The 26314-nt window shown below is 37.0% G+C and overlaps 3 protein-coding genes across 8 annotated transcripts in view; all 3 read left to right on the forward strand.

Moving 5' to 3' along the window:
* The window catches only part of HOXA3 (homeobox A3), a 61198-nt gene that overhangs the window by 23623 nt on the left and 11261 nt on the right, over positions 1-26314 (forward strand). For 3 of the 6 annotated variants that reach the window (XM_089669901.1, XM_089669900.1, XM_089669898.1), the window contains exon 2: positions 16485-16653. The exons of 1 other annotated variant lie outside the window; for it this stretch is intronic. The gene's annotated coding sequence lies outside the window, so the exon portion shown is untranslated. Of the gene's footprint in view, positions 1-4015; positions 4119-16484; positions 16654-25230; positions 25394-26314 lie in introns of those variants that run through there. 2 more of the 6 variants (XM_089669899.1, XM_089669903.1) reach the window with 2 other exon arrangements.
* Positions 178-3320, forward strand: HOXA5 (homeobox A5). Its single transcript, XM_089669905.1, has 2 exons — positions 178-921; positions 2319-3320. The coding sequence occupies exons 1-2, from the start codon at positions 342-344 to the stop codon at positions 2567-2569; spliced, it is 831 nt and encodes a 276-aa protein (XP_089526031.1). The 5' UTR covers positions 178-341; the 3' UTR covers positions 2570-3320.
* HOXA4 (homeobox A4) lies at positions 13490-15825 on the forward strand. The gene is made up of 2 exons (XM_089669897.1): positions 13490-14421; positions 14795-15825. Exons 1-2 carry the CDS (start codon positions 13974-13976, stop codon positions 15109-15111), a joined length of 765 nt encoding a protein of 254 aa, XP_089526023.1. The 5' UTR covers positions 13490-13973; the 3' UTR covers positions 15112-15825.

Below are 26314 nucleotides of genomic sequence, written 5' to 3' on the forward strand. Positions count from 1 at the left end.
GAGCTTGTAGTGACGGCTAAACGTCCAGACGGTGGCGTTAGAGTCTGAACAAAAGTCTCCAGCCTGCCGCGGGAGCGCGCTTGAAATGCTCGCTCCTGTCAGCATCCTCCCAGCTCCCCCACTAATACACCAGTTTACCTCTAGAGGTCATCAGGCAGGATTTACGACTGGACAACAAAAGCACGTGATTCCAAGTCGTACCCCATATTTGGGTGCCTACGTAGGAGGGAACCAAGTACATGTCCCAGTCATTTCCATAATTCATCATAAATTGTGCAAGGGTGCTATAGACGCACAAAACGACCAAGAGCCACAAATCAAGCACACATATCAAAAAACAAATGAGCTCTTATTTTGTAAACTCATTTTGCGGTCGCTATCCAAATGGCCCGGACTACCAGTTACATAATTATGGAGATCACAGCTCGGTGAACGAGCAATACAGGGATTCAGCAAGCATGCATTCCAGCAGGTACGGCTACGGCTACAATGGCATGGATCTCAGCGTTGGGCGATCTGCTTCCAACCACTTTAGTGCCAATGACAGAGCAAGAAATTATCCGTCCAACCCAAGTTCTTCTACAGAGCCAAGGTATAACCAACCTGCAACCTCTTCACACTCTCCTCCACCTGACCCTCTCCCCTGCGCTGCTGTGTCCACCCCGCCTGTCAGCGAGAGTCACCAAGGAGTGAAAAACTCTCTAAACTCTAACTCAAACAGCACCACGTCCAATTCCAGCACCACCAGCAATAGTAACAGCAGCCACATTAACAGAGAAGGGCTGGGGGCTTCTTCTTCTGGTGCTGAAGATGACACCCCAGCCAGCAGCGACCAGACAACTTCCCAGAACGGACAGAGCCCAGCTCCATCGGTCCAGCCCCAGATCTACCCCTGGATGAGAAAACTGCACATAAGTCATGGTAAATAAAAAATCTCGACCTGCCATAAAAAAAAAAAAAGGGAATACATATAGGGAAAAAAGGGGTGGGAGAATCCAACTTCCAGGCGATATAATGGCTAGAGACAGTTTTATGACCACATCTTAACCTTTTGAATATGTCTAGAACAGTATGAGGATCTTAACCTAATTTTTATTGCCACACGATGCAGTGTCACAGGAGTCTCTAAAGTCATCTACACCTAGCTGTCTATGATATTTTATGGGACTGAAAGGTGTTAGGCTGCTGGAAAGTTGATACATAAGTGGAACATTTTTAATAATGCATGCTTGTATTTACAATACATTGTTGCATGCTGCTTCAACTTGAACCAAAATAAATATAACTGTAGCTTTTGTATACTTCTGTCTACTTGTTGTAGTAAAAATCACAAACCTGTGATGACTGTTTCTGGTTCAGTTTATGCTCTTTTTTAATTTGCATGCTTGCATTTAAAATACCTCAATGCATGCTGCTTCAATTTGCACCAATAGAACTCATTTGTAATACTTCTGTCTACTTGTTAAAAATCAGAAACCTATGTGATGACTGCTCCTGGTTCACTTCATTCTCCTTTTTAATTTGCATGCTTGCATTTAATATACTTTATTGCATGCTGCTTCAACTTGCACCAATATAACTCTTTTCTTTATACTTCTGTCTACTTAGTACAAATCAGAAGCCTATGTGATGACTGCTTCTGGTTCAGCCAGTTCTTTATTTTAATTTGCATGCTTGCATTTAAAAGACATTACTGTTTCAGCTTGAACCAATATAAGTATCATTCTGTTTTTACACTTCTGTCTGCATGCTTGCATTTAAAACTCATCATTGCATGCTGCTACAGCTTGTACCAATATTACTCTTTTTTCTTTTAAACTTCTGTCTGCATGCTTGCATTTAAAACTCATCATTGCATGCTGCTTCAACTTGTACCAATATAACTCTTTTTTATTTTAAACTTCTGTCTGCATGCTTGCATTTAAATCTCATCATTGCATACTGATTCAACTTGAACCAATATAAGTATAACTCAATTTTTATACTTCTGTCTGCCTGTTTGCATTTAAAATCCATCATGCTTCTTCAACTTGCACCAATAAAAGTAAAGCTCAATTTTTACATTCCTGTCTGCATGTTTGTATTTAAAATCCATCATTGCATGCTGCTTCAACTTGCACCAATAAAACCCTATTTTTTACACTTTTGTCTGCTTGCTTGCATTTAAAATTCATCATGCTGCTTCAACTCGCCACAATATAACTCTCTGTTTTATACTTCTGTCTACTTGTTATTCAGTTCTAGTTTAAAAAAAAAAAAGCAGAAATCTATGTGAAGACTGCTTCTGGTTCAGCTAACTCTCCTTTTTTCATTTGCAGATAACATAGGGGGACCTGAGGGAAAAAGGGCTAGAACAGCTTACACACGCTACCAGACACTGGAGCTGGAAAAGGAATTTCATTTTAATAGATACCTGACACGCCGAAGGAGGATTGAAATAGCCCATGCCCTTTGCCTATCTGAGAGACAAATTAAAATCTGGTTTCAGAACAGAAGGATGAAATGGAAAAAGGATAACAAGCTGAAAAGTATGAGCATGGCCGCAGCAGGAGGGGCTTTTCGTCCTTAGTATGTCTGTTCTATGAAAGTACTGGTCCAGTATTAGAATTGTCACCATAGACTTTCTAGAACTCTTGTGTGTGACTTCTGTGAAGAAATACCCCCGTCCATGTCCCCCCTCCCTTCCTATCTTAGCCATGAGCCCCTATGCTGGGTGGTTATAGCTACAGATGCTTTATGTATATGTTTTATTTTGAATGGCTATGTCTTGACAATTTTAAATGTTTTAACTTATTTGAGTATGTAAAGCGCTATGTGTTACTTGAAGTAACAGAACACACAAAAAAAAATGTTTGTTAAAATGTTCTGTTTTATGTTGCATTCAATTTGCAGAAAACAAAAACAAACAAAAAAAATCGCTCTATGTGTTTGTGTAGTGTAACTGTCTGAATGCCTACAAACCGTCTACCTAAATTTCAAGAAACTACCTATCATACCTGTGAATAACTATGTTGTAGAGGTGACTTGTGCAAGCCAATTTATCTTGTGTTAGTAGTGGTGAGTAGTGAAGCGGTGACACAAGCTGTGCTCCCAAGCAGTCTGTCCTAGCTGTGCCTTTGTATATTTCATAACTCTGCACGACCTCTTGTAAAGTGGCTGCACTCGCAGCTAAGTGTATGTACTATGTGTTTTTTGGTCACAAAGTTATATAGTTAAGCTTGGCTGTTTAAACAATTGCTATTTTTTTGTAATTTTTTTTTCATGAAAAAATATGACTGGAAAAAAAATAAACTTTCTACTGAAAAAAAAACAAAACAAAATGGATTGTCTTTCTTAAAGTAATAGGATAAACTTTGGGGGGGGGGGGTGGTATAACTGATTGATGAGTATTGAGGTGCCTATATGAAAGTCAGGTGATGAGAGGGACATTTCTAAGTAGCCTTAAAATATTCTGCTTGTAATAAAAAAAATGTCATGGTATGGAGTGTATAAATGTGAATAATTTTGGAAGATATATAAGGTCACACTATTTTGTTGACAGATCCCAGTTTTAGGGAGTCAACTTTTTTTTTTTACCTAAACAAAATTTCTGAGTGTCTTCTAGTAGTTTTTAATGCAGTAGGTTACTAGAGAGTAGAGAAGATGGTAGAAGTTCCCCACAAAACCTTTCAAGAGTTACTTACCTTACCTGTGCAGGGATGTCTAACTCCACTGAGCCTGTAAGGGAAATGAAAAGAGAATCCCAGCTAACTGCTTACATTCTTGTCTTCCCTAAGTTATATAACAGTAAACTTTATAAGCCCTAGTTCCGGCTATGTGACATTTGGTTGCCAAATGAATAGGGTTTTGTCTATGAATTAGATCGTAAAATCCTCCATAGCGCGGACAGATAGGCTCACTGGCTATAAAATGTCACGTGGTGCTATTAAAGTAAGTTTTATGGTTTTGGGGAGTAGACGTCCAACATTATATACTACATATCATATAATCTCACTAGTGCTGGACATCATTTGGCTCCTAGGAGGACACATAGGGGCTGCAGACCATCACCTATTACACATAGGAGGCCAGCTCTTCAAAGTACCTCATCATGGTATGTGATAACTTACAACATGAAGGTAAGTTTTAGAACACGTTAGGTTTATGAATTGTACATGGATGTTGTTTCTTTTAGATCTAAAGCTGGCCATACATTATGCAATTTTATTATTTATTTTCCTTTAGATTTACCTTCAGTTATGTAGTACAAGGGCCTGCTTAATTGCAAACAAATTATAAGTGTTTAGGTTTGACCTCATATTATATGGTTTTGCTAAATCTAATGGAAAATTGTAGAAGAACATTGTATAATGTATGGCCTGCCTTACTGGTTAAATGAATGCACAGTGGGTGTGTGTTAAAATCTATTTTAAAAAAAAAAACTTCACCACCTAAACTAAGGTCTTTGGTGCACCACTGAAACTAAGGTTTTTGGTACACCACCTAAACTAAGGTCTTTGGTGCACCACCTACATTAAGGTCTTTGGTGCACCACCTAAACTAAGGTCTTTGCTGCACACCTAAACTAAGGTCTTTGGTGCACCACCTAAACTAAGGTCTTTGGTGCACCACCTAAACTAAGGTCTTTGCTGCACCACCTAAACTAAGGTCTTTGGTGCACCACCTAAACTAAGGTCTTTGCTGCATACCTAAACTAAGGTCTTTGGTGCCCCACCTAAATTAAGGTCTTTGGCGCACCACCTAAACAAAGGTATTTGGCGCACCACCTAAACGAAGGTCTTTGTTGTACCTTTAAACTAAGATCTGATTGGTAAGGGGCCAGCATGTAATTAGCTTTGATTCTCAAGTACTACTACATTCTGAAATAATTAGCCTAGCCTCTAGTTCTTTCTATCTCGCCCTTGTATAGCCCAGTAGGTGCCTGGGTTTGCCTATAAAGTCAACAAGTACGAGGGTCTCAGAAGTAGAGTAGGGATTCCATAACTAAGTAGTTTACACTCATGAATTATCTTCTGAAGCACTGTCACACAGTTCTGGTGGTACGTACCTTATAATATATACACATTTAGTTCACCCAGGGTCCTTATCTGTCCAAAAGCGAAAGTGGCTCATTTCAAAAGGAACTTTTTCATTCAGCAACAGAGATTGCTCAGATACAAAGTGAAATCCTCCTGAAGATGTATGTTATGTTTCTACATTTCTGGACCAGGACAGAGGAGTTTGGATAGGCCCCAGCTGTGTGTTTACTTGACTTTACTTTTTGTCTGTCAATAGTGAGTTCACACTGCCCTGTGATTAGTCAGCAATGAACTTTTTGACCGGATTTAACATTAGACTTCGAGATCCAGTGTTAAAACTGGGCTGATGAAAAGTGTGCCTCTATTAAGCAGATCAACCAGGCAAGTGATTAGGACACATTTATTGAGAGAGAGTTTACTGAAACCACTGTGGTGTCCTGCAAACTTTCCTGAAATTCTTCTTGAACAGAGTCACAGGTAAATGAAACGCTTTCAGATCTTATTTATCCATTTTGGAAAATCTGAGTTTTGTAGGGGATAGTTTTCTATCATGTAGGCGAGAATTCAAACAAGTCATAAACTTTTATGGTTGTCACCAGGAACGTTTGGTCGCTGCCTGGTTTCCGGCTGCCTGGTCCTTTCTTCTTTACCTCCAAATTAACATAAAATATGACCTCCAATATAAATGTCATTGTACCATTGTTTTCTTTTCTTTTTCTTTTTTTCTTTTGTCTTTTTTTTTATCAGAGTTGTTCTGAATGGCGCAATAAGATTGTTGCTTACTGCAATTTTAATAAAACTACTTGGTTTGTTAGCAAAGATGACATTTTACTTTTTACTATCTATCTATCTATCTATCTATCTATCTATCTATCTATCTATCTCTTTACCTATCTATCATATTATGTATGTGTGTATTTATGTATGTATGTATATTATGTATCTATTTATCTATCTTTCATCGTATGTTTGTGTGTTTTTATGTATGTATGTATGAATGTATCTATCTATCTATCTATCTATCTATCTATCTATCTATCTATCTATCTATCTATCTATCTCTTTACCTATCTATCATATTATGTATGTGTGTATTTATGAATTTATGTATCTATCTATATATCTATCTATCTATCTATCTATCTATCTATCTATCTATCTATCTCTTTACCTATCTATCATATTATGTATGTGTATTTATGTATGTATTTATATTATGTATCTATCTATCTATCTATCTATCTATCTATCTATCTATCTATCTATCTCTTTACCTATCTATCATATTATGTATGTGTGTATTTATGCATGTATGTATATTATGTATCTATTTTTCTATCTTTCATTGTATGTTTGTGTGTTTTTATGTATGTATGAATGTATCTATCTATCTATCTATCTATCTATCTATCTATCTATCTATCTATTATCTATGTGTGTATTTATGCAAAATGTATGTATGTATGTATGTATGTATGTATGTATCTATCTATCTATCTATCTATCTATCTATCTATCTATCTATCTATCTATGCATCTTCATCATCTATCTAGTTGTGTATTCAATAATTACAGATCGTTGGACATTGTGGCACAAGTAAATATTTGTTATAAATCAAATTTCTTTCTGATAATATTGACCTCCTGAGTGTTAAACTATATTTACTATGTGAGAGATTTTGTGGCATAGTTTAGGAAAGATTATTTACTGAAAAATGTCCAGTGTGTATATGTGACTACATGCCCGCCACTTTTTTTTGGCAAAAAAATAAGTGTATTTGGAGTTCATTTTTAGACACATTATGCATCAAGTCCCTATCTGAGATTTTTATGTAAGGACCTATATTAAATGGTGTAGTCATACTGTATATTTTTCAATAGTTTTAAGCAGACGTGGAAGGCAAATTGTTATATGAACTCGCTATTATATGTTTTTTAATACAATATTCGCTGTGTGTCCTTCTTTGTCTTTGCAGTAAAAGTTCCGATTTCTCTTATGAAGCTGTTCTGTTACTTTGCACTCATTGTGAAGTTGTCTTTGCATAGATTTGACTACTTACTTTCAAAGTTGTGTTTAGTATATAAGTTTAAACAGATGGATGCAATAAAGTGTGATTTTCATGAAGCAAAATATTCTGTGTAATGAGTAAGCATCATCAGGCTACCTATACTTCAACAGGGTGGCATCCAGTTTCACTCAATTTAACTTTTTTGTCTGTATTATAGCTACAGTGTTTAAATTCTTTCTGTGAAGACATTTTTTGAGAATGTGTGTGTTTCTAGGCTTGGGCAAGAGAGAAAGAGAAAGGGGGAGAGAGAGAGGAAGAGAGAGAGAGAGAGAGAGAGAGAGAGAGAGAGAGAGAGAGAGAGAGAGAGAGAGAGACAGACTGACTTGGAACACACACACAAACTCGCAAAGTTTAAATTCCATGTGTGGTTTTCAACATACCCAATACCTACAGCAATGCATATGACTTAATGGTTTCAGTAAAATAAAGCCTACCCAACTTTAATGTTTTAAGCTGTAGAGATATAAGTTTTAAGCTATTTTTCCCTTTGAAAATAATATTTACTCTGCGTTGCTGTTCAAACAATTGCAATTCTGTGAAGCAGCCCTCGCTTAAGGTGAAGACTGTCAGTGCTTAACAAATCACAGCTCCCTCAGTTCACTGCCAGGTTAAGTAAATGCAGAGAAGATAAATCTGCAAACCTTAGTATCACCACCAGAGCTCGCTTCAGACCAAGTTCACTGACAACAGTTGCCTGTGCAAGCTTTTTCCCCCTCTTTCTTTCAATAAATGTACTTTTTCAATGCAAGTAGCTAAAAAAAAAAAAAAACACATAAAAGAAGGCAATCAGCAGTTAACGTTGTTGTCTTCACGTGTTTGTCTACTGTAGAGTAGCAGTGGTCAAAAATGAGCATGACCGTGAATATTTTTTTTTTTAGATCTTGTAAAGAATTATTTTTTACATTCTTACTTAGGTAGCTGGCTGTGATGATGGTAACCTATAAAAGAGCAAATAGTAACATAAAGATGTGTGTGTGTGCGCTTTGCTGGGTGGTACAACCACAGGTCAAAAAGCTGGAGGTCAAAAGTTTAAGCTTTGCGCTCCTCCAAGCCATCTATCCAGACAAGGTTTGATGTCAATGTTATATAGTGGACATTTCGCTCATAAGCACAAAAGATAAAAAAAAAGTGCTTGGAGTTTAGACGACCATCATAGACTGGACTCCTGTTGAACTCTAGCGGTTAAATGACCTTAATTACACATGCAAGGATAGAAAAATGATTCCTTTCAACAACAGTATGAGCTGCATTTCATTTGAAGTCTATCCACTCGATAGCCTGAATGAAATCCTTCTGTATGGAGCAGGTAGAATGGTAGAATTGAAGTCAACACTCTAAAAGCTATAATATCAATATTATTATGCAACAAAACAAAAAAACAAACAAACAAAACAAAAGAAAAAGAAAACAATGTATTAACTGTCGATTTAATTAAGATACATTCGTTTCTAGTCAGGCTATCAGCAATAACATGACATTTTCTAGTACAAGAAATCCCATATTTGAAAGATAAAAGCATTTCTGGGTAGATATTGGCTGCACAAGTAAATAGGGGACTTATTAGGTACATTATTTATTGTATATTTATTTTTAATTTATATAACATTTATGTAAAAAAAAAGCAGCAAGAGCCTAAAACCACAATTAGCAAACTATACATTTCGTTTTTATTTCAAATTATGTTTCCTGTATAAATAACGGTCTGGATAAAAAATATATTAATTTGTTTTGAGGTAGTAATTTTTAGGAGAGACAGAAACCCGTTTATTTACATTATAAATATATATTACATTACAAAATAAACATAGCTTGCAGAGTTACAATTTTTAGAACGAATGTTAGCATGATCTATTTGACCCATTAAATTGAATAAATGCTTTCCCCACCAAGCTGGCCGGGTATTTGCAGCTTTTCCAGCAATCACGGCTTCACTGATTTTGCCATAAAAATTGACGACTTTTAATAAATTACATTTTAAATATTCTCTGTACACGTTTGAGATAAGATAGCCACAAAACACAAACCTTGTGGTAAAATGTAAAGATTAGATATGGTTTATAACCTAGGAAACCACAACCACAGCTGATTAGAGTAAAAAAAAAGTATATATATATATATATATATATATATATATATATATATATCGTATCTGGGGTGCATATGCTTTTGTTTGTGGCATATGACGATATTGTTTGGTTTTGCCTTGTTATTTTTTTTCCTCTTATATACCTAACCTCAGTCCCCTATCAACTTCCTGCACATTCATTAATCACAAATTAAATGCTTCCAGATCTCTACAACCGACTTGATTTTTTTTTTTTTACTGTTTCAGGGTAAATTGTCTATTTTCGTTGATTTTTTAAAATTTAGAAACGTAGTTGCCACTTTTATAGGAGGTAGAGCACAATTATGCAGCAAGCAACATAAGATTGGTGCTATTTTCTAGAGCCCCCTACCATCAGCTTTTCATTGGGCTGAGGTCACTGAGCTTCCTCAGATTCACAATCAACAAGAGTGATGCATTTCATAACCTCTGTAATGTGTACTTTTCCGTTATTTATTCTTCATTTTCTGTCAGAAGAAGTGACCTGGCAGAAACTCCCTGCTGCCTTAAAGACACTTGCTGGACCTTTTAGAAAAGCTAAGTCCAAGGCCGAGGTGAACCTCAGGTCACCAAGTCTAACAAATATGAAAATGTCGCTTGGTGAACTGCAAGCCTCCTTATTTAACAAAGACTGTCAATGAGGAAGATTAATACGAAACAAAATGCGCACAGTGTCACACTACGGTCACTTCGAAGCAAACACTAGGTTGCTGTTAGAAAAAAAAAATGAAGACAAAAAGATGTAAAAAAAACCTTTAAAGATAATATTTTTTGCATGTGTTTTTTTTACAATTATTTGTTAGTGTTTAAAAAAACAAAAAAATCTCAAACAAATAAAATAATATAAAAAATTAAAATAACATAAAATAATATTACACGAGGATGTATTTTTTTTTTTTAATACAACAAATGCAATGAAATAAAAACTGATACTACTGACATTAGCATTAAAGTACTTTTTTTTTTTTTTATATTGTTCAGCCCAGAAAAAAAGGGAGTTTCTAAGAAAACATACCTACCAGTACTGGACAAAAGTGTTTTTTTTTTACCAGTACTGGACAAAAGTGTTTTTTTTTTTTCAGAAAAAAACCCACAAATGGTTTCCACACAGTTGATTTGGTTGTTTATGGCAAAGTGAGATAACCATAAATCTTGCAGCAAAATGTTTAAAACGTCGGCCCTGAGATAACGCGTGGTGGTCTTGGCTCAGTTCTTCATGATAACAAAACCTCAAAGAAGAACAGGCTTTTGGAGATGAACACAGTTACTTGCGGGCATTGCACCTACATAAAAGGAAAACTTATCTCTGAGGTGTACTGGAAAAGACCAACCACAAAGGATATCAGAGGATAGCCACAAGCCATGAGATAGCTAGACTCACTATATGCTGCTCAGCTGATCAGTGGTTTATGTACAAACATGGAACTTGCTGCAACATTTCAACTGAAGGACTTCTCTGGATTTTATAGCATATTAGGAATTAGTTTATAGTCTTCTGTACAAGGTTATAATAAAACATGTATCATTTTGAAATATTTGCTGTCCCTTTGCACAATAGAGACATATACACTGCATATATACATGATTGGTCACAGTATGTTAAAGTTGGAGCCTGTACCTGATCACTAGGGTGTTACTAAGTTGCGCTATATTCAATTATACAACTCATTTTTTTCTTCGTGTCAATAGCCATTAGCCAACTATTATTCCCTAATAGGTATTTGGTAGATGCGATTTCAAAAACTGGTCACTGATATGTCTCAGTTGTATCCGACACAAGGTAACTTATTAGCAAAAAATATTTTAGGGGGGAAAAAAAGTAATTTTTAAGTCATGACCTTGCAGAAATATTGTCTGTGATTTCCAAAGCAATTCATTACAAACATCATTTATTTCTGCGTTCCTCTAGAAATGGTGTACACCATAAAAACTGCGATTTTTAGGAATCTTCTTGGCGCTTACCATCCATCTAGTACAGAATGCAAATGAATGAAAATTCACCATCTGCTCTGTTTATGCTTCATATAACAAGGTAAATGGCTCCTTTTGTGTTCTCTAGATGCCCAAATACGCTAAATATAGCTATGGCATGAGTGTATATTTTGCCAGTGTGTCTATTTATACACCTAGGTGGTGAAAGTCGTAAAATGTGTATTTCTGATAGATTCAATGGCTCGTCTGCTCAGCATTGTTCACCAAAAACAGCCTGTGTACATGACATCACTATAGCTAACTGGTTTGTAAGCCTGTAACACACACATATATAATGCCAGTGCATAACTGCAACATTGTCTCATATATATAAATATGTATGTATGTATGTATGCACTGGCATTATATATATATATATATATATATATATATATATATATATATATTTATTTTTTTTTTTCTATCTATCTATCTATCTATCTATCTATCTATCTATCTATCGCAACATTGCAACTAGACAATATTACAGTTACAATAGTATCAACTGTTATGAGTGAATTAAAGGATAACTACACATTTTTCTACAGATGTTTAAAACACTCTAATACATAGGGTCTCTATATTCATAGCCTCGTAGTAGGTCTGCCTTTGTCTTTAGCAACATGTGGAATTTAGCTGCCAGATTTTGCTTCTTTTCCCTCCAGCCCTAAAAGAATCAGATAACTTATTCTGTACTTTATTACAGGATTAGGCAATTCTGTATTGTTATCTTATAGTCTGGATGTTCAGAATCTCTTTTTTTTTTTGCTATTAGACAGTTACCATCATACATACACAGCATACATAATGCCTTGAGTGGCTGTTTACCAGACTTGGGTGATGCCAATATTAATATTTACATAAGCGATATAGTCAATGATTCTGTTCAGTCAGCTGGTGGTTTCTCAATAGAGTGCAAGCTGTAGAGGTGTGTAGGCAAGCTTGATCTGTCTTCACACACCAAGTCCTACTTACACCCCTTTATGAAGGAAACACAGCTGCTCAAGCTAAACTGCACTATACCACATGGGGATTGCCTTCCCTATGCCTGCTGATTTATATAGGTTAGTATGAAGTGCTGTGATTGCCAGTGGGTCCATGGTAAATCCTATAATATATATTTATAAAGGGTGCAGTTCTCATGTTTGCAGTGTGGTGAATCCTTTTATAGAATGCAGCTGTCTTATTTGCAGTGTGGTGAATCCTTCTAGAAAGTGCAGCTCTCATATTTGCAGTGTGGTGAATCCTTCTACAAGGTGCAGGTCTCATATTTGCAGTGTGGTGAATCCTTCTACAAGGTGCAGATCTCATGTTTGCAGAGTGGTGAATCATTTTATAAGATGCAGATCTCAAGTTTGCAGTGTAGTGAATCCTTCTATTAAGGTGCACATCTCATATTTGCAGAGTGGTGAATTTTTCTATAGGGTGCAGCTCATGTTTGCAGTGTGGTGAATCCTTCTAAAAGGGGCACGTCTCATATTTGCAGAGTGGTGAATTTTTCTATAGGGTGCAGCTCATGTTGGCAGTGTGGTGAATCCTATAGGGTGCAGCTTTCATTTTTTGCAGTGTGGTTAATCCTTCTATATGGTGCAGCTCTCATGTTAGCAGTATGGTGGATCCTTCTCTAGGGTGCAGCTTTCATTTTTTGCAGTGTGGTTAATCCTTCTATATGATCAGCTCTCATGTTAGCAGTATGAGGAATCCTTCAATGGGGTGCAGCTTTTAAGTGTGCAGTGTGGTGACTCCTTATATAGGGTGCAGCTTTTATGTTTGCAGTGTGGTTAATCCTTCTACAGGGTGCAGTTCTCATGTTAGCAGTGTTGAGAATCCTTCTATAGGGTGCAGCTTTCATGTTTGTTTGCAGTGTGGTTAATCCTTCTATATGGTGCAGTTCTCATACTAGCAGTGCAGTGAATCCTTCTATAGGGTGCAGCTTTCATTTTTTTGCAGTGTGGTTAATCCTTCTATATGGTGCAGTTCTCATGCTAGCAGTATGGTGAATCCTTCAATGGGGTGCAGCTTTTATGTGTGCAGTGTGGCGAATCATTCTATATGATGCAGCTTTTATGTTTGCAATGTAGTGAATCCCTCTATAGGGTGCAGCTTTCATTTTTGCAGTGTGGTTAATCCTTGTACAGGGTGCAACTCATGTTTGCAATGTGGTGGTCATATTACTCATTTACAATAAATGTCATTACAGTTGTCCTACCTGGCTATTTGGCTGACCACAGGATGTCCTCCTATAGGTGAGACTTATGCACTAACTGTCATTTTAGACTAGCAGGCACCCTAGCAGAGCATATATTAGCAGTCTAGACGACAGGCTGTCAGTTATGTAGCAGGATTAGAGATGATTGAAGTACATACTACATATAGGATTACATACAGTATTACATTGCAGAGAGGCTTCCTCCAGTTGAGTGGCATAGTCCTAGGTGTGAGGGGTACAGCTGATGAGTCAGAGGCGAGCTTTACTGATCTCAGTCTGTCCTGCTTATGACTATAGGATCTAGTTCAGAGCACTATGCATAGTATTGATCCCTTTATTGCTGTCCTCTGTATATCTGGCAGCGATTTTAAGTCTGATGATCTTACAGCAGCTCCAGTTAAGTATATAAGGCTTGACTAGCAAAGCATTTATCATCCTTGTGTTTCCTTATCCGGGGTCCAGGGGAGGGCTGGGATTGGCCGGGCCGGTCACGTGGCCTGCTAACTTTGCACACTTGACAGGCAGTAGGAGGGTTTAGAGGAGAAGAGAAAAACGACAACGCGAGAAAAATTAGTATTTTTTTGTTGCACTTCCACAAATTAATGGCCATGAGTTCGTTTTTGATAAACTCCAACTACATCGAGCCCAAATTCCCACCCTGCGAGGAGTATGCCCAAAATAACTACTTGCACAACCAGTCTCCTGAATACTACGAGCGGCCGAGGGAACCCGGCTTCGAGGCTCCTCCAGAGGCTCTCTACCAAGGTCCGGGCTCCTATCAAGAAGCCACCTATGGATACAGCCACCTCACCCCCAACCATGACGCCGGGGTCACCCCGGATGGCCTCTCTGGGAAGGGACATGGCCAGTCCCAGCAACTTCTCCAAAGCCACGTCCTCAGACAGCCACCCCAGCACTGTGAGCCTATAGGAGTGTCCAATGACAGCATCCATACTGAGAAAAATGCTACTGCTGCTGCTGCTGCTGCTGGCCTCAAATGCAAAGAGCCCGTGGTCTATCCTTGGATGAAGAAGATCCATGTCAACACAGGTAAGATCACTAGGTTGCAGCATGAGATCACTTGGGTTGCCTGCTGGCCAAGGAGAAGGGAAAGGCTATCCTTTCAGTAGCTGTGGAGGATTTATTGGAGTCACTCTGTTTAGAAAGTAATTACAGATCCCATAAATGTAATTGTCCTGCTATTGACTCTGGGCCATACGCCATTGATGCTGTTCTCTGCCCCCCCCCCCCCTCCAGTTCCCCATCACCATATTTTATGGCATTCCGTTGTTTGGTGCATTGTCAATGGCCTGAGAAACTTTTCAAAAAAATTTAAAAAAAAATTTCTAATCTGAACAATGGTGCCAAAGTCATTATTTAATGATTATGTTCCCATTGCTTTTTTTTCTCTCTGTGTGCTCAGTTAATCCAAATTACACTGGAGGGGAACCCAAAAGGTCTCGAACTGCCTACACCAGACAACAAGTCTTAGAGCTGGAAAAGGAGTTCCACTTTAACCGTTACCTGACCAGACGCCGGAGAATAGAGATAGCACACACCTTATGCCTGTCCGAACGTCAGGTCAAGATCTGGTTCCAGAACAGGAGGATGAAGTGGAAGAAAGACCACAAACTGCCCAACACTAAGATGCGCTCAGCAAACTCATCAGCCTCCAGCCAGCAGCCAAAAGTACAGGGTCACCATCAGCACACAGATGGGTCAACAACCCCATTACTATAAGTCCTTACTTGTGCTGCTCCAGTGGCTGCTGGTAATCATTTTGGACCAAAAGACTATGGGAGAAAAAAATATTACAAACCGACTTATTATTGCTGGATATAAAAGTCCTTGACCAAGCCTGGACAGTGTATACACCACACCAAGGATTCCTATGGAGACTTTTTTTGTTGTTCTATTTAAGTATTTGACTGTATACTTATAAAATAGCTATGGGGTATATGTGTATATGAATATTTGCATAGTTCAGTGTCTACATAAGTAGCAAACTATTTTATATACAACAAAATGCCACAGATACATTTATGGGATAGTATGTGGTATAAAGGGATGGACCATCCATTGTATTACTACACATATACATATAGCTTTGTGGGTATTTAAGAAAGCCAAACGTTTTTAATATTTTATTTAATGGCCTCCAAAGATTGAGGAAATAAAACTAGCAGGGTTTGTAAATACTTGCAGACAAATAACATTTCTGTAGGCACAAAAAAAAACAATAACTGTTTTCCTGCTTAGATCGTTGCTTGTGACCAGTGTGTGTTTGACACTTTCCTTGTTGTTAGCATTGCCCTAGAAGGCCTTTGATCGCCTTGAAGGAGATGAGAGGGTGTAGATACAGTATAAGTACTATATATATTGTGGATTTTGTGCTGTATTGTTGTGGTGCTAACCTCGAAGATTCTTCTCTGAAAATTAAAGTTTTCAAAAACATCAACCGTTTCCTAAACGTACTTGCTGCAATACAACTATGGGCATATAATGCACATATATTCCCACAGTACATACAATGGTTTCTATGAACATAAATACAAGTCTGAAGGCAGATCTAGATGTGTAATAGTGGCAAAGGGATGATATAGTAAGGTTTATTGCCACCAAATTATGATCCTTCCTGGATTTTGGTTCAACGATAGAATATATCCATGATAAAAAAAGGTCATAAAAATGATGTATTTCTGCAATTTCTGTATCTATATACAGCCATGTTTGTGTGAATGAGTGAGTGTGTTCGTAGGTATGTGATATATATATATATATATATATATATATATATATATATATAAATATTTTTTTTAACCAATAACTGGTTACAGGGCCTGAATTATAATAAGGTAATACAAGGAATGTTTGCATGTTGGTTTTTGGAAAGCCTCGCAATTTGCTTTCATGCCTTCTGTGCTTTATGTTTCTCCAATTCCTTTCACTTTCATGGTAAGAACTACATTACTGTTACTGTTTACACTTACTATCATATACATTTATTGCATGGTTTAATTGTGGAGTATGTTTAATTTTAGACATTAAAATACAGTATTGCAGTGCCAAATCAACAACCAGAAACTGATGATGACGCCTTTGTATCTTGCCAGACATGCTGAAGGATTTGATGTGGAAAAGTAAAACCCAGGATATGATAATAATTCGGAAAATGGAACTATTCCTGCAGGGTCCCCCTTTCAGACATTCACACATGTTTCTTCACAACACTGAGGCTGGGTGAAAAAGAACTGGGCCATCTACTGTGTCTTTTTGCATAAGGTATGTATGTATTTATTTATTTATGTGCATTTTGTTCATATGCAATTTGAGATTACATTTGGATATATCATGATGCATTTTTACTGAAAGAGTAAAAAAAAAGTATGCATAACATATATATATATATATATATATATATATATATATATATATATATATTTATATTTATTAATTCTCAGGCATTTTCTTTAGCTTTTTTTTGTTTGTTATTCGCCCTGTCACATTGTCTGCCATTTGCTAAGGCAACCAGAGTTCATGCAGAGGACACGGATTCTGTCTCTTTTTTTGTAAGAGAGGCAGAGATGCAAGCTGACCTCAAACCCTTGACCTTTAGTACTGAATTCCCTGTAAAATGAGCCACTCCTGGTTCTGTACATCTGGATGCTGCAGTTATAATATATATATATATATATAAATGGACTTATACATTTCAGGAAAAATGACATACACTTTGTTTTATCAGTGCTTTCCACAAATGTAATGAGCCATCCTTGAAGCAATACTTGTATCTCTTTAGATGACTAGTGGCCTTGTGCTGCATCTGAAATGCAAGCAGAACTTCTTAAAATGTCCTCACAGTAATTCTAAAATTGTTTGTCGATTACAGTTGAAATTAAAGATGTTTTATTTGTTTTGTGCTTAGAAATTGGATACACCAGAAAGGACAGCGATAGCAGATAGCTCTAGGGGAGAGTTTTATTGCTCTGGCTGTGTGATTGGTTTTCTTTTAGCTGAATGGCACAAAATGGGACACGGGTTCACTGGGTATTATTAATGTGGCAGGATGAAAGGTGGAGAATTCTCCTCATACAATGGGGCTTTGCAGCCAGGAGCTCTTTTATAATGTATGCAGAATCACCATTTATAACAAGGAATATTTTATCCCAGATGTTCAAGTAGATTTCATTATATTCTATACTGGGTCCATGGTTCTCACATGTTTTTGGTAGCACAATATGCAGAAATTTGGTTAGATGTCAAATATGTCTCCTCTGCTCTTTTTTAATATCTCTGTTTCTTTACAAACCTCTCTGTCTTTCCCACCGTCCATTCTCTTCTTTTCCTCTCCACTTTTCTTTTAAGCATTAGGCTGCTAAAGAAGTAATTGTTACATTGTCTGTGTTTATACACTTGTATCATGCTTACAAGAACGTGGAACGTGTACCTTGCTAAATATGAGCTTGCCAACTATACGTACTGGATACTGTTTACTCTACTTATTAGAATTCAGTATCTTAATTGAACACAGACTATTATAAAAATACTTCATTAGTTAAGAACCCCCTTTCATCATTCTTTCACCCTTCCTCTTACTATTTTTATATTTCTCTTCTGTGCTAATATTCCTCCATTATTCCTTGGATTATCTGTTATGTTGCTTGTGCTACCTCTCCATTCTCCTTCTCTTCTCTTATATTGAGTTCTCTCTTATATCACTCTATCTCTTTCCCTCTCTCTCTTTTTTTTTCTATCTCTCTTTCTCTCCATCTCCCTTTCACTCTCTCTTTCTCTCCACCACTCTCTTCCTTTCCCCTCCTTGCTCCTCTCTTTCTCTTTGTCCTTCTCTGTTACTTTTGTAGCATTTCTTCTCTTTTGGTCTCCAGTTATTCCCTCTTACACCCTTGCCACTGTTCCCTCTGCATACAGATTGTATCATCTCCATTTTTTCAAATTACTGTTATATTATTAATGTTGTTGTTAATATTATTACCCCTTTCTTATCTCTTAGTTGCTATCTCTTTATCTCATGTATTATCTTTCCTTTTTTTAATTTTGTGTTATTTTTTTACTTCTATCCCTTTCTGTTTTTCCCCTGATTGCTTCCCTCTTTCTCTTACTCTTTTGTTACTTTGTAGCATTTCCTCTCTTCTGGTCTATAGTTAGTCCTTTTTACACCCTTGTCTCTTTTTAATGTTCACTCTACATACAGATTGTATCCTATCCATATTTAAAAAAAAGTATTATTATTATTATTGTTAATAATAACACCAATAATAATAATAGTCTCCATTTCCTATCTATGTATCTCCTGTATTATGTTTTCTTTTTTGTCATTATTTTTTTTACCTCCATCTCTTTCTGTTTTTCTCTCTCCCCTTTTTAGGCCTTGTTTTTTGTATCTGTCTATTTTTTCAACTTCCCTTTCTGTTGCCTTTCTCTCTCTCCTCTCCCTCTCATCCCATCTGTTTCTTTCTCTCTCTAGTCGTCCCCCCCCCCCCCCATCCACTTTACTTATATCCTCTCTGGTTCCCTAAGAGTATTGAAGAAAACAGTGGTGCAGAGTTTTAGGCTCTGAAGGTAAAACATAAACTATTAATTTGTCCCCGCCCCTGCCTCTCCACATAGATCCTTTTATAACTAGATCACTTGAAAACAAGTATGTAAATATTGCCAGAAACATGCCCCACACAGTTTAAAGCTCACAAACCCATTCTTCCTCTCACATTACACTATCACATGTAGCTTTTTATGCATGGAAGGCTGTGCTGAGGATACCTGATCTATATTACTGGCAATCAACAGCCATGATTCACTTGCCCAGCTAATCAATCAACTTCATTAAAGAGTATGTTAATATATACATCCAGATGGGTTGAAATGGTTTTAAAATTTCATGTAGAATGTATATTTACAGTGTTGCTTGATGACACTGATGTGGTGGCTTGTAGGTCTCATAGATGAATTTTATGTCTACTTGTCTACATATCAAAAGGAAAAATATTAAAGGTGAAGAGTCCATTGAGGTGAGTTTGTATGCCAATCCTGGAAAGATGATCCTTCAAACCCTCAAGATCAGTTTTAGTTGCCCATCAAAAGAAGCAAGAAAACTGGTCTAGAGTTAAATTCCTTTTTAAAACTATGAGGCTCTGACTAGGATCCTGAAGCCTAGTCTGGAGTCCAGGACACTGATCTGTGCCTGGACACTGCAGATTATTATGCCTGCAACCACTGGATATGTGTATTGCTTTACCACATGGTCTCTATGGGAAAAGAGATCAACTGATCTAGTGTACTGGTGTAAAGCCTGAGCTCTGGAATATAGGCCTTTGATGATGATGTGTTGTTGGGTTGCCATTGTAAGGCCCTTGAAACTAAATGCATTGTATAGATGTTTCATTTTGTATTAACGTTTTCACCAGGACTCAGAAAAGCAAATGGTTGGCTAGCTGTTTTAGTAGGCAATGTAAATTGTCAGTATTGGCTGGCAAGACAGGCTGAAACATGTCGTTTCAAGGGAGAGCCACTGATTTACAATTCCCTCCTTAGAAGAGCATGAGTCAACATAAAGGTTTAGTATGGCATAGTGCATGCTAGACGGAACTAGGCCTGTAGTTGTCACTCTGGCATGTATTGCTCTCTTACTCCTGTTCACGTGGTTACCTAAATAATTCATATAGTAGGAGATCTTGTGTGGTGATTAGTACAGATCTTGTCTGGAATCTGTCTCAGCTCAATAGGCATACCAAGGCAGTAATTTTTTTTAAGAAGCACCTTCACAGAAATATTGCCAGGAAAAAAAGAAACAATTTCAGTAAGTATTATAAATAATTAGAATGTATAGGTCATCAGGCTGTTTATAGAAAGTTCTTTTTGCAGTCTACAGAGGCTATGTTTGGAAGAGGCATCTGTGGGTTTTGATAGAAATAGAGATCTAAGTGTCTCCTTTCTATGTGGACATTGCCACATGCCTGGATGGTGGGGGTGTTATTGTCTCCTGAGTTACAAAGTCAGTCCATCTCAAGTGTAGGGGTGAGAGTCTGGTTAGCGATGGAAAAGCAGAGTGGTGGAGGACATTATCTCCACGATTCATTAGTCTTTTGGATTTATGTCTGAAATTAAGCCGCCTCTATGAATAGCACAGGGAGAATAATGATTGTGTCGAAGCAATAAAATTACTTTTAATGCTATGATCAAAGAAGTGTGATATGTTGTATCTTGTACCTGATTGGCAACTGTCAATGGTTTGGTAGGTCTCTTGCATATCCTTTACCAGTAAAAAAACTATAATAGGTGTATATTTTGTGAATGCCCTCGCAGAATTTTCATTTAACCAAGCGTTGCTGTTAGATGATGAAAAATAGTGCGATCACAGTTCTGTTTCATAGGTTTAATGTCACTTTGTTTTATAACAGGTCAAAAGTGAATCAGTACTAGTAAAAAACATTTGCTGCAATTTATAATAAATCAGTTTAAACGTCTGGTGTCATAGAGTCATGTGATGGTAATTTTCACAAGCTGCTATAGCTTCTTGATACTGATTCTAACAAAAATATAGCTAATTACAGCAAAATGATTTCATGATTTATGGTCACTAAATTGGCTATTTCCTTTAATGACACAAATGTAATATTTCAGTCATTGCAAACGTCTTTGTGATTCAGAGTGTGTGATTTACTATATTCCTATAGAAAACATACTGTAAAAGTATTGCTATAGAGTGTGCACAGCTTTTGGGTTTGTTTTACATGTCCAGTTATGGCATTTTTTTGCTTTCATGGATACATTTCGATTCTCCAGTCCATTCTCGTGCATATTTCAACTAATGCATATGTGAGGGACATAGACAGATAGACAAATGTTCTTTGATTGTGGGCCATCTTTATTATCCATGCCAATTTTTTTGCAATATGATTGTATCTTCAGAATATCACTATTGTTATTGGGACACACCATTAAACTTATATTGACTACATTGAGAAGTATTTATGAAAGAGTGTAGATATGTGTAAAGAGCAGAGATCTCGACTAACACACCCATAAAAGCAGAAAGCAGTAGACTTTTCTGATATGTCCGAAGTCCACACACACACTTTAATATAACAGTATCTATCTATCTATCTATCTATCTATCTATCTATCTATCTATCTATCTATTTTCTTTCTTTCTTTCTTTCTTTCTTTCTTTCTTTCTTTCTTTATTTCTCTCTCTCTCTCTCTCTTTCTTTTCTTTATTCTATCTATCTATCTATCTATCTATCTATCTATCTATCTATCTATCTATCTATCTGTCTATCTATCTATCTATCATCTTTCTTTCTTTCTTTCTTTCTTTCTTTCTTCTATCTATCTATCTATCTATCTATCTATCTATCTATCTATCTATCCATCTATCTATCGTTTTTTGTTTTGATCATCTAAAGAAGGTTAATTTTACACCCTTGCAAACTGATTTTACAGTATTTGTATACTGAGCATTTATATTTAGTAGTCAGTGTCTAACAACTTGCCTGCTTACATGTATTTCTTTATCTACTGCTCTGGCCCGTTTAACTGAATAACAAAGTTATCATAATCACACTCAGTGTCAGCACTAAACAAGGATGTCCCCTGATAAATATTTAAGATGACAGAATAGCTACTATTCATCGTGTGTCACAAAACACCAAATCCTTGCAGGTAACTCAAGAAATAGTGATATTTAAGGAGACACAGGACATGTGAAGAATTCTCAGTAATTTAGCAGGACAAAGGACCCCAGTTACATGATTTATATACCATTCTCCAGTTGACATTCAAATAGGAAGTTTCCTAAAGCTGCTCAGCACAGATGTGTATTTTTACCATTCGGGAAAGCTTTGTATTTGCATGTTGCTACTTTGTTTGGGATAATACTTACACACAACATAAACCCATCTGCAGCATATTTGATTAGTTCAAACATCGCCCCAGACTAGGTGATCTCACTTTGCTAAAAAAAAAAAAATTACAGATTTTTGCATTTCCATTTTAACCAGCTTCATGGCTACCCAAATCGGTTGTTGTCTTTTCTTAATGATATTTAAAGCAGTCATAAAACTCCCCTTCACACGCAGCAGTATTACACTCTTAAGTACTCCCGTTGACAAGTTTATTGATTTTCTTTGTTCACACCTGCCAGTAATGGTGCGCTATAAATTTGAGGGGGCCGCTATGGGTATGCAGCACCTCTGAAGTTTACAGTCTAATCTCCTGCCTTTCTTGGCATTCGACTGCATCCGAGCTTTCTGCTAGCAACCTTTCAAATACAGAAGATGCGAGGATTTCCAATTAAAAAAAAATCAACGTAAACAAAAATACTGGTACAATTAACAAAGTAGCAATAATTGACAGCATATATGAATTTAGATGCACATAGGCAGGCATTTAATGATTTATCTGTGGCTTTAGGTCACCACTTTCAATTATGTGACTATCCAGGTGTAGTGATAAAGATCAAAATATGACTATCTATGTATATGTAACATCATAAAAATAGAGGCAAGTTGCTGGAAAGTTGTCAAGAAATAGTAAAGCTTAGCATTTTATCATGCTCATGGCCATAAACCTCTTCCATTATCCCAGCCATGTCAGAACTTTGCCAGATAAAGAGCCTTTTGTGTGTTTCTGGCGTGGTCAACCTCGTGCTCAATAGGGCTGCACAGATTTACACTTCTGAGTGTCTGTAACGAGCTGGAGATTACATAAATTATAGCACAATTGTGATTTTGGAGTAATAATAGCGTAATCGAGTAGCAAGCTGTAGTTAGCCCTGTACATAAACAGAAAATTGAGTATATATTTATCAGTTTACACCACCCAGATAGAATCCAAAGTCAATATGTCCTGGCTGCAGCGGGTCACTGGATGGATTGTGCAGCAAAAATGAAGCCAGGACTCAGTCCAGACATTCCCTGAAGTAAGCACAATTCATGTGATACCCTGAGAGTCCATTCAAGGCTTCCATGTGCATCCATTCATCACCAGGCCAATTCCAGTAAACCCACTTCAATGTTCGATTTCTGAAAGACACAGATACTTGTGAGCTCCATATACATTTCAGTTTTTAGGCTCCATTCACACTAACAGTAATATACCTGCATTATGTGCAGTGTAATGAAATAAGTGTGGTGTAAAGTCTCCACCAAGTAGATTCAGAAAGACTGGGCTCCTCTTCAAGTTCCATCCAGTCCTTAAGTGTTCCAGTCCAGAGGAGAAGTCACACATCCTACTCTGCCCTGAACTTCCCAACAACTGCCCAATTATCCATTAATTTCGCTCCCCCTTTGCTGCTTAGAGGCTTTTTGTTCCATGGCTCATTCTGTTCGAGATATTCATTAACTAGCTTGAAAATGACAAGCCTGAGCCAGAAAATCAGTTTTATTCGCTTTCATGGGCGCAGCTTGTGTCTTGGGAAGTTCTCCTATGGAATAGTGTCACCAATGAAGCTTGATCTCACAGCTTAAATGTTATTGTTCAGAGGCCACTGACAATAAACTCCCCCCAAATAACTCACATAGGTCTCTTTTTAAACCTAAGGTGTGTATAGTGTGTGTGTGTGTGTGTGTGTGTGTGTGTGTGTGTTTGTGTGTGTGTGTTTGTGTGTGTATGTGTGTGTATGGGGTATTTCTGTCTATATGTAGTTATCTGTGTATCTATCCTATCTATCTATCTATCTATTTTATTATCAGTCTAACACTACTCATCCAACACACACACACACACGTTGCAATAGTATCATTCTTTCAGTATAAAGGGTCATTCAACAGCAGAAAACACTTGTAATTGTAAGTCTGTTCAGCTAGCCATACATTATACAATTGTCTTATTCAATTTCCTTTATATTTAACTACAACTATGTAGTGCCAAGAGTTGCCTGATTGCATACTAATTGAAAGGAATATGTTTGACCTCATATTAAATGGTTCTGGTATATCTAAAGGAAAATTGTATAATGTATGGCCAGCCTAACTCTAATCATCCAACACATACACACACTGGTTGCAATAGTGTAATTCTTTCAGTGCCATTAAACTGCAGAAACACCTTGTAATTGTGAGTCTGTTACACTGGCCATTCATTACACAATTTACTTATTCGATTTCCTTTAGATTTACCTTCAGCTATCTAGGCCTGTCTGTTTGCATACAAATTGAAAGGGTTATGTTGACCTCATATTATAGGCTTTTGGTAAATCCAAAGAAATATTGTATAAGAAATTGTTTAATGTATGGACAGCCTAGAGAACTACTTCTGAAGGGGACTTTACACAGGAGAATTTGTGAATACCCAGAGAATTTCAAACTCATTTCAGAGGAATCTTGTGCTTAGATGAACAAAAAACTTCTAGAAGGATAGACTGGTTTTGCATTTGTCAGGTAATTAAGGGCCTTTTAGCTTCTACTGTGGGACATGTGTCATGTGTGGGAGTAAGCAAGCCTTCCTCAATGGGCCTCTCTAATGGCTCATATGTGCTGAGCTTAGTAATCAGTCAACAAGGCTTGCACTACTCCATGGACTGACCTACTCCTGTGAGTGTTCTTCTGCCTTCAGTACCTATTGTACTAACTTGTGGAAGTATGTGAGTCAACAGCTATGTGATAGATAGGGGAACATATTTTTTTTCTGGTCAGAAGGGAACAAATAGTGGGGGACCTTGGACTTGTGATGAGTTGGGTTTATGTGATATTTGGGGTAGGGAGAGGGTGAATGTTGCAAATCTTGTTCCTCCACCATTCCCTATTTGAAATAAAAGGATTTAAGTTGACGTATGACCACGTGAGCACATAATACGGCGCATTATTGTGGCATTTGGAGCGGAGACCCAGCCAAGCTTCTCCTGTGATTACGCCTTTCCAGTATCTGTTGAGAGCAAGTGCTTTCCCTACCACCTCCAGCAAGAGGCTCTCCTATTATAGCAACCCAGATCCCACCATCAGCGAGACCCCACTGGAAAGCTGATAGGACTAAATGCTTCGTTAGAAAGGATGGATTTTATTTTAAGGTATATCGAATGATTGTTCATGAATGGTGTGAGTTATTGCTGGCCATGGTAAAGGTCAATGGAGAATTTAGGGTCTGTGTGTGTATTCTGCTTCCCTATTGCGCTTCTTGGATGCCTTCTCTCTTCACATCTTCTAATATCTCCTCTGATACAGCAAAAATAACCTTTTTTCTGTGTGCTTGGTATATAATTATAAAGTCTACTGTTACTAGAAGGATTGAGGATTTGTTGTAATTTAGTCTACCCTTGTCTTCCTCTATTCTTTGTAGAACTGAGCGGGCAGTCATCAGATAAAGAATATTTAATAAGAATCAAATGCTCATTATCCTGCTAGGTGCTTTTCAACACAAAGTCAAAAATATATTGGCATTGATGTGTTGTATTCTGATGATTGTATTTTTTTTTCTTTTAGTGGTTTAGCTTAACTGATTTTTTTCCCTAAGTGGTGTGATTCCGTCTGTAGCTATTGCTATGTATTTAAATTAAATACCAGTTATATATTTTTTTCTTATCTACCACAGGAAAAAAATGCATCTATTCTAGATGTTGATAACATATCTAGATACTTCAACACGCCTTTACAATTTAAGAGGCTGCCTAACACTATCGGGTCAAGGCTGAAGTGGTTATTTTTCATATCCTATAGATATGATTATTGGCATGTTACAATGTGTACAAAGCTACATAGGAATACATAGAGAGAGTGAGGATATTAAGTACACGCACTAATGAGTGGCGCTTGAGGAAAGGTCACAGTGCTGAGATTTGATTTATGTAGCTAGTGAATTGGGGCAGAAGAGCTTGATAAGATGATGTACCAAAATGGTTTACAATCATGCTTCCCAGAAGGTGGCTAGCTTCATATTTCTTGTATGTGTTTGTATGCCTCCAGAAATATATGTGTGTGTAACATATATATAT

Source organism: Staurois parvus, unplaced genomic scaffold (genome assembly GCF_062004578.1).
Source record: "Staurois parvus isolate SC_StPar_1 unplaced genomic scaffold, SC_StPar_1.0 ptg000082l, whole genome shotgun sequence".
NCBI classification, from domain to species: Eukaryota; Metazoa; Chordata; class Amphibia; order Anura; family Ranidae; genus Staurois; species Staurois parvus.